Below are 9,677 nucleotides of genomic sequence, written 5' to 3' on the forward strand. Positions count from 1 at the left end.
TGTACAACAAGTACAATTGTTTAGGAAGAAATGCCTTCGCACTGGGAAAAAATGAATGGACAGATGTTTTCCTGAAGTATGCTTAGCAACGTGCCTGGCCTATCTTTCTAGACGTACTTCTGGAGAGCTTTGTGAGTGCTCTTGTTTGTGAATGGGCCCTCAATTCGTGCATTGGTCATACATACCGTTCTCGTTCACCAGCGAGTTCGGGATTTGTGAACATCACTATTGCAGGAGCGGTCAAAACCTTACTGAGGCTACCGGAACAATTGTGTGTTCTCTTCCAGCTCTACTTAGCCAACAGATGAAAGTGCAGCAAGTCAATGTAACAAGTAGATGAAAACGTACAATATCACCATATTTAAATAAAAAAGGATTTATTATGTACAAATACTGTGCATTTTAAAAGCAGGACCATATGTTTGCAACAATATCATCGAGAACAGTCAAAACTTGTAAATAACTATAGGAAATATATTCAAGCAATTAAAGTTTCCATCATGCTGAGTGTACAGTCATTTCGCCTAAGACACTTTAGCACGAGGCAAAAACACAGGAAACCAAATTTGCACCATTTGTATTGCCAACAAGGTAAGGGAATGCAGCAAACAGCCGTCGCTCCATTTTCCACCGGGAAGAGATGGGGACGAATATTTGGCACAGTCTGTTGGTTTCATTCTGTGTTCCGTAAGCCGCAAACATGGTGAAAAGTCAGTTTGCCCCACTTTTGTCCTTTGCAAAACATTCAAGAATACACCTAGTGCTATAGAGAAATACTCATTCTTATAACAAATACGTTGCGCAAATAATACAATTAGATGTCAGGTGCTTTATTCATGTATACATTACAAAAGAAAAAAAATCACAATTTGTTCACACACGAACTAAAAATAATTAAAAAAAATAATTAAACTCCCTGAAAGTACAGTACATTCAGACATACTTGCATATGTCTTTTCATGAGGTAATCTAGTGAATTGGTTGGGGCTGTGATGTGAGCCACAGTTTTGAAATACACTCACTGGATTCTGTGCAATATCACAATCGTATTCACTGGCAAGTTAAGGAAATATGTTGGTACATGACAAAAGCAGCCACTAACCAGTAGTACATCTGCGAGAATGATTGTGAAGATGTATTGTCGACTGATACGCATACTCTTTTTGCCCGATGCAACGTTAAAGGTGGTAGGAATTAGTTATTGCATCACATTACTATCATATCTCAGTGCCACTTTTCTCACCAATATGGCATACATACATATATGTACAGCATGTACATATGAAGATATCTTAATTTACCATTCATAATAGTAAGTGTTTTTAGATGTGGTGCACACCACAGTATTAGGAAAATGCACATTTATGTGTTTACAAGGAAAGTTTAAGAAAAGCAAAAACAAGCTCAAGTGTTATATTGTACATATGTTATTGCACTTTTGCAGTGTACCACCAAAGGACTACACTGTATTTTTAAAAGAGTCGAGATGTTATTACAACTTCTATCACTGTAACTCTGAATCCTTTAAAAACGTTAACAGTCTGAGGTCGCCAATTAAGTGAAAATAACTGCACATTGAGCCTTGTCTTGTCCAGGAACCATTTATTATATATTTCACTGTAGTGCAATTATACACCTTGTGCAAAATGAAACATGTCACTGAGACGTGCGTATTCTCAAGAGAGAAACACTTATGGATACGACCAGTATTTCCTGTGTGAGGTATTTGTATAATTTAAAATAAAATTAATAATTACTCTGGGGTGCATATATTCTTTTTAGACAGTTCAGTGTCAATTCATCAAACAGGGCCAAGGTTACTAGGGATCAAACATGCTTTTCGTACAGAATAAGCATCATAATTACCTGTAACTACAGTCAAACTGTTGCTAGCCCTCTAATGCGTATGTAAAGTGCCAATTACTGTTGGTGTCAGATAACTGGATCTGTATGATTCTCCTGCAAATTTGGCATCAATGATACCTAAATTCATGGGTCACTGGACCACAAATTTACTAAGGTATCTCCTGTCAGTGCAAAACCCTAGAAACGAACTTTGCATTATAATTTCACTGCAATTTGAAAGGTGCTAAGAGTTGAATTTTAGCTTTCACGGTTACACGCACAAAAAAGTCTTTAAAACTCTCAAAATATACAAATATGAACAATCTACATATTTTAAACGCCATACCCGTTTTATAAAGGACACCTAACATTGCACAATAAATGCAGGAGCTGCAAACATGGAGCTCTACATTAGACGTTTAAACACAGTTCTGCGCTGTTCTCAAAGCAAACAGACTAAAGAGAAAGCACCCCCATCCACATCTGTCAAAATAAGTATCTAAGTTAGAAACCGAAGGCCCATATCCCAAACCACATGGGAACTGCAGTCTAACATGACAAAGATACCTAGACATATCCCACAGCCGTGTTTGTACTTCATTCCTTATAGTCTACAAAGAAGTGTTTGTACTTCATTCCTTGGGATCTACGAAGATACACATCACATGCTTGCCCCCTTAAATCCCAGCTAGTTTGCAGCTATCTCTAGTACTCCTAACAGGCTCTCATATCTCAAAGGTATACCCAGGCTAGATCTGCACAGAATGGTGCGTAAAGATGTGTCTACACCAACAAACCACATTGATTCTGATTGGGCAGGTATTACTTCTCACTCAATCAAGGTTGCAAAAGATGAGACCATATCAAAGTTTGCAATCACAATGCCCTCACTTTGACTGAAATAGACCCAGAGAATACTGAATTATTTGCAGCAGGTGGCATTCCAGCTCAGCCGTCCACCAGCCAGCCTCTCCTGCCCCCATCTGCCAATAGTGGGGCAGTTCCTTACAGCACCCACCTCTCTCTCTCTCCATATAGCCTGTTTCCATCACACACAGCAGAACCAGGTCTTGCCGTGATCCCTGGATCCTATAAGCCTGAAGCCCACTTTATGTGCATGGTTGATATTTTATGTGGCTTTGCTCTGCTTAAATGTGTGAATGACCTGCATATCATAAGTTTGAACCCTGACAAGGCAAACTCAGCCGTTCCTTTTCCAAGGTTGATAAAATGAGGAGCATTAAACTGGCAATGGTAACACTGGTATGCAGTTCTTAGAAATAGCCAAAACTATAGTATCGGGTGCCACATTAAAATATTTGTTATTATTGTGAAGTGCACAGCTGCTCCTTTGTAGGTCTAGCCTGCGACATTGCATGCGCTCTTGCTTGCAACAGATATTGCATACAAGGGGTATGCAGCCCACCCATTGCCTAACTTTTGTTGGCTTCATTGTCACTCTTTTTTTCTGCCTTCTAATTGGCCAGTCCCTGTTGGCTTCACTTCCTCTTCTTTCGGCGGGAGCATGGACTAAGTACTAATTGCTTCAGCTCGACTGCTGTCCTGTTGATTGTGTTATGATTGAGGTACTACTGTTATTTTTTCTTCTCTGTCATCCTTGTTGAACCTCTTGCCATTTGTAGCTAGGTTTTACTATGTCACAGGCACTTCAAATAATCCTTTTTCTTATTGAAATTGATGGTTATTGTGACAACAGATTTTATCTGCTTTTATTGTGACAACGGATGTTATCTGCTTCCAAATGCATTTTCAATAAGCCATGGACATTGGCAAAATAGCTTTCTTTGTGTGATAGGATTTTTTGCCACAGATATATTTTTTCTTTTTCACAGAAGAGGAGATTAACTGATTTGTTCAGAACTACAGAGCTGTTGTGCCGAGACCTAACATGCACGGGCAAAGCAAATCAATCTTGCCTTTGAGACTATCGGCTGTGCCATTGCCATTTGTTCGTGCCGTACACCACTGACATTACTGACTTTTACAATAATTTGTTGGCATGCTGTATAGCAGCATGGCTACTGTGCAGCATGGTTAAAAATAACATTAAAACAAAAAAATAATTTGACCCATCCAGCGCTAATGCACTTAAACAAAAAAAACATATTATCATTTGCTGCGCCTTAGCTCTTTGTTAAATTAGTTTTAGCCACACTGCAAAGCATACACGCTACTGCGCAGCATGTCGACAAAACATTGGCACGACCAATAGCTGTCTTAGGTGAGTCCTCCTGTCTTTGCCAATACTCGTTTTGAAACATGCTGACCTTGTTTTGGTCCTGACATCTGAATCCCATTAGTACTTCTGGACAGCCAGTCAGGGCAAATCATGCTTCAAGCAGCAGCACTATTTTCTGTAAATTCCACAGTGTTTCACTTACCTCAGTGGAATCAAATGTGACAGTTCATTGTGTAATATTATTGGGTTCATAAATATTTGTTGCAATAGATGTGCTTAATCGCAAAACAAATAATGAGATAGACTGCAGAAAAGAAGACTCAAAAATATCTTCAGTCAAAATATATACCATACATAAATATCGCAGTACGAAAATGTCGACCTATATTAAATTACTAAAATCGTTCGAACTCACATCGCTCCATTCTACCACTGTCGGAGTCAAGCAGCTGAAAGTGGGTTTAGGCAGAGATGCTAATATTTTTATGGAGAACGATATATTTTAGCAATAAGTAGTTTTGGTGTATTTTTGCAGTTTATGTTTTCAATTGCTTCAGGATAGTACTGGCATGCTAAAAAAAAACCATAAGCTTTGACCGATTCATGTCCTGTTTGGCTCACTCTATCTTGAGTAACAAGAGTGGGAGCGAGAGCAAAAAAAATATCAAAGAAATTAAATTACATTTTCAATATTTGTGAGGAGTTCGAGCAGTTGCTCTTTTTGAGTGTTATTTTTGTATTAAATGAGCAGACTGCAAAGTGGTTCGCGTGGGGACTCTTGGAGCCAAGTCTCAAATGTGTGTCCTTCATCTCCACTTGTGAATGGCTGGGCCTTCCCTTGACTAAATTCCCATTAGCCTGGATGAACAAATGGCAAATGTGCCAGGTCACAGTGTATTGAGTGTGCTACCAGGATACGTGAGAACCATGCACTCCTGGCACCTGCCTTCCTGTGCATTCAGCACAATGAGCACCACTCTGCAGACAGATGAGCACAAATGATATTTTTCTATGGGGCGGTAAGATGGAGTAGACAGAATATCCAAGAAAAAAATAAATGTTTCATAAGAAAGTGTTAGCCGTTGTGGAACAAGGAGACCACACCAGTTTAAAATATAAAGGTGGTACTGGGGCATTTCCTTAGCTGAATTGGGTTAAAGCATTGTGGGAACAGCGGAGCGAACCTTTTTCAGCACACACAGTTTATTGGGCAGCAAAAGAGTTGTTGGGTCCAATCGCAGAGCTATGTAGCACCAGTCAGTTTGGATACAATGTGTTTCAGTGCAAGGAAGATGGATTGAAAGTAGATAGATCAGTGTTGTTTGGTGGCTAATGTTGATCAGAGATCTGGATGTGAGCCTTGCACAAACGATCCAGGCATATACATTATGAGAGCCCACTGTGGCTGACCAACACCTATTAATTTATAGTATTTTTCCCACCAGCACGCCTGTCTCCAATTGCCTCACAGCAAAGATTTTTTGTTTGAGTTGTGTCCTGGACAAAAGGAGGCAGCTGTGCACTGCCGCGCTTTCCATTGAAACTCAGCAGCTCAAGAGAGTAATCAAAAATGCGCCCTGTGTTTTACTTTACAGGTTGATGAAGGGATAAATCACCATATGAAAGTTTTTTACTTTGTCAAGTTCTGTATATTTGTAAGGTTTGTAGCTTTATATTTATAACTACCCCAATTATGCCAATTTACGTACCACACAATACAAACTGAATTGCATTTGGTACTTAAAATAATGTGGTAATTAGTACCCATCTCACTGGTTCTAATTTTATCAGCTCTAGAAAAAATGAAAAAAAGTTTGTAAAACACTCTAGGATTCAAACTTATGCCTAAACAAGTTACATGTAGTGGTTTGTAGCGGTCATATAACCCAATGAGATATTTTCTCAGAGCTGAACTTGTGACCTGCAGGTTACTCAAAGATCAATGCAAAAAATGGGTTAACTTTAGGAGTTATTTTACTAGCATACGACCTTATGACTTGCAGGTCACAAAACGTGCTCTGCATACAATTCTTTAACGGTTTAGGCCTCTGGCCAACATATTATATGCACAAATCTCTGTAGTGAGTGCCTTAACCATCTGAGGTTCCTTACCAGTACTATAATCTGAGACTTACTAGTTACAGACAAACAACTGCAACAGATGCCTTGACGTTCTAAGGCATGCAGAAATGCTACCTATTTGTGAGCAATAAAGTGAGCCGGAAGAGCTTTATTGTTCCTTCTCTCCTTCTGAATTTCTTTTGAGTCAGGGTGTGTACGAATAACTCATATGGATTGGCCTGCCATATACCGTCAGTGAGTCTACCACTCATGGCTCTGTCATTCCTATATTGCACATCCTTTCTTCCAGCGGTCTCTCAGTTTCCCTACGGTGTCTTTCCCACTTCTAGCACTGTCCATTAGATGGTATACCTAAGCACATCTGTGCCTTGTATTCACTGTTTAGCTCTTTATGCCTTAAATTGTACTTACTACCTACCATAAAATAATTTCAACTTTTTGACCTCTACCCCCATCTGTTTGCACTAACCCTGCGGCATCAATCCTATACCAGACTCTTGTGACATCTGCAAATAGGTATCCCTAACTTACAAGATATTATGTGATACAATGAGGAGTATCAGACTTAGGAATGATCCTCGTGACAATCTCATGTGTAACTCCTGTTGCTCTGAGTAAGTTCTAGTCACCAGAACAGTTTGTCACCCTTGTCTAGACTACTTCTTAACTCAATACACCACAACAGCAATCATTCCAATGTTGTTCAACTTGTGCACAACCCTTGCCTATGGAGCAGAGACTCAGTGACTCAAGATACCATGGCAACTTGTGCCCTATGTGCTTTTGAGTTATGGATCCTTCCACTCAAGCACCTTCACTACCACTCCAAACACACTACATAGCTATCCCATACACAGCCTGGTTCTTGAGGAGGGCTCGGGGGACTATGTGTTTTGACAGGCCCCACTGATGGGAACCACTGCATGGCACGGATCAGGTTTCGTCATGTGTCATAGGTTTAGAAGATATCAATACCCGGGCAGCCATGTTACGGTTTAACTTTTCCAGTACTAAAATAGATGCCTCACCAGGTGCAACTTTCACCCACGGTGTTAGCTTTCAGGTGGCAAAAGCTCTAAATAATCCCACCACATCATAAAACAAAGTGCATATCATTTTTGCGGCTACAACGTAGTTCATTTACTGTAATCGCATAAGTTCAATGTAAACATCATAGTGCAGGGAAAGGTGCTGTTTTACAACAGTTCTATATTCATTGCAAGGGGTGGGCCTGCTCCTTGTCTCTGTGAATGTCCACACACAGCTCAGACAGACAAGTGCTTCTCCCCTTCTCTGTGCTGTAAGGGACAGAAAGCCAACATTAGAAAATGAGGATTAACAAACCATTCCCTTTATCTTATCTCCCTGAGCTACTGTGAGCGAGCTTGATCCCTCAATAGGTATTATCTTTGCAGCTCTAGAATCAAATAAAAAAAAACGATAGCAATGTTTGCTCCGAACTATTTGTGGCTTTGACAGATTATGGCGATGTTTGCTTTGCTCCTTCATCTTTTCATAATTTGTCTGCTCATGCAGGGCTTCTATTTTCTGTGGCACTGCATCCCCTCTATGAGCGCCGCTGTTATTTTATGTGACCCTGCATTAACATCTGTGTGCACAGCTGCTATTTTCTGTGGCCTTTCATCCAATTTATTTGAATGGCTGGAGTTTTCTGTTGCTTTACATTCCCTCTATGTACACAGCTACTATTTCCTGGAGACTTGATTCCACTTAGTGAACGGCTGATGTACTTTGTAGCCTCGCATAACCCTCTATGTGCAGAGCTGGTGCTTTCTTTGCTCTCGAGTCCCCTGAGTGTGCAAAGATGCCTTTTTATGTACACAGCTGCTGCTTTCAGCAGACTAGTACCCACATCATTCACCTGTGCTCTTGTTACTAGAACAGGTGCACAACTGCCTGGCTCATCTACTGTCTTAGTGGCTTTGCATGGGCATTTAAATACGAAACACTATGTAGCAAAATAGTTCAAAACAGCCTCTTAAAAACAATAGCTGTTTCACGTGCCCAGTGCTTTACTCCTGATCATAAGGGAAAATAATTTAGACTGCATACAAGCTGTCGTCGTTTGGAGGAGTATACTTATGATAAGTGTGATAAGGCTGGTCAGACGCTTCCATCCTGATCTCCTGTAACCGCCCCTCCGTCCTGCATAACGCTTCAAAGTAGGCAGAGGTCAGCACCAGCACTATACACTAAAATAAATCTCTTGAGAAGTCAAAGGACTGTATGAGTGGTTCACCCTTAAAACAATTGTGCGCAAAGAGATGCTTTTGCGCGCTACAAAATAGGACATATAAAATGAAAGGAAGAAGCAGGTAAGACCAGGGGTTGGTGCTTTGACGTCTTGGACAATTGCGAAGGGAGGACTTGGAAACCGTATGTTGTCAGCTAAAGTGGCATATTTTGCTTCCAAGTCGGGACCACTGGCAGAAAACCTTCGGTGCTGATGAAGAACACTGTTGTGTAGAAATGTACAAGCCTCGTTTAAATCGGAGAGCACAGACACAAACGTGCCAGCCCTTCCGAGGCAAGCGGGAGACTGTCTACTTTTTAAGCTGAAAATAGTTCTTTTAGCTTACCCTCTAACTCTCTCTTCCCCCATACTGCAATGGCAGTTGATGGGGACATTAATTCTGCTGTTTTCTTTTCATCTAACACTTCCTCTGAGGCGATCGCACCGGTGGGCACGCGCTGACACCTGCCTACAACAGACGTACCAGCTTCCGTTGGTTCCCCAGGCAGAAGGTGCAGATGGGCCTGGGGGCAGCGTTGCCGGTGCCCCCCGAGGCCGGCCGGTACTGCAGGCAGGGCTGCCCGTCCAGACAGTCCTCTCCCAGCAGCAGGATGTTGGCGAGGTGCGATATGTAACTGGAGGCCAGGCGTAGGGTTTCTATTTTGGAGAGCTTTCGGTCGGCGGGCTCGGTGGGGATGAGCGTCCTGAGGGCGGTGAAGGCCGTGTTGACGCTGTGAGTGCGGTCCCGCTCCCTGGCGTTGGCCGCCTGGCGCTGCTTGCTGACGCCCGTCAGGCGGCTCTTCCTCTTCCGCTTCCCCTTGCCATCGCTCGGGCTGCTGCCGCTGTTGGACTTTTCCGAGCTCTCGCTGCCGCTCTCTAAGTCTTCGATGTCCGACGCGAGGCTGCTGCACACCCCGAACTGGCTGCTCGACGTAGACTTCATCCCCTCGCACAGGCCGCCTGTCCCGCCGCCGGCCCGACAGCCCCATCACTTTTATGCACTGCAGGGAAACAGCACCTGTTGGGAACGGGCAGCCCTTCTTGAGCCACTGACACCTCAGCAGGCCATTTTTTGAATGGTTGCTCCTTTTAGACTGAGCATGTGGTCGCTCCGTAAGGCAAGAAAGGTGGAGCTGGGACGGTCAACTGTGACCGCTAGGGCTGCACTCTGGCTGCGGTGCACCTGTTGTCGTTGTCATGCTGAGGGCAACAACCACAGCGATAACCTTTGATAGCAGCCGGTGCACTTGAAGGCCTAAAGGGCCATGAGGCGGACCCAAGGCTCACAATGTAACT

The 9,677-nt window shown here is 42.4% G+C and overlaps 1 protein-coding gene across 1 annotated transcript; it reads right to left on the reverse strand.

The window, feature by feature from the left end:
• Positions 1–364: 364 nt before the first annotated feature.
• On the reverse strand, positions 365–9,338 carry LOC138250034 (transcription factor 15-like). Its single transcript, XM_069204394.1, has 2 exons — positions 8,866–9,338; positions 365–7,425 (listed from the first exon to the last, which is right to left on the reverse strand). Exons 1-2 carry the CDS (start codon positions 9,322–9,324, stop codon positions 7,393–7,395), a joined length of 492 nt encoding a protein of 163 aa, XP_069060495.1. The 5' UTR covers positions 9,325–9,338; the 3' UTR covers positions 365–7,392.
• Between the last annotated feature and the right edge of the window lie 339 nt (positions 9,339–9,677).

This window comes from Pleurodeles waltl, chromosome 8, assembly GCF_031143425.1.
Source record: "Pleurodeles waltl isolate 20211129_DDA chromosome 8, aPleWal1.hap1.20221129, whole genome shotgun sequence".
Taxonomy (NCBI): domain Eukaryota; kingdom Metazoa; phylum Chordata; class Amphibia; order Caudata; family Salamandridae; genus Pleurodeles; species Pleurodeles waltl.

Coding starts and splice junctions, on each gene's coding strand:
- LOC138250034 (XM_069204394.1), bottom strand. CDS start 9,324: ATGAAGTCTACGTCGAGCAGCCAGTTCGGGGTGTGCAGCAGCCTCGCG. Junction 7,426..8,865: donor TGGGGAACCAACGGAAGCTG/GTACGTCTGTTG, acceptor TGTCCCTTACAG/CACAGAGAAGGGGAGAAGCA.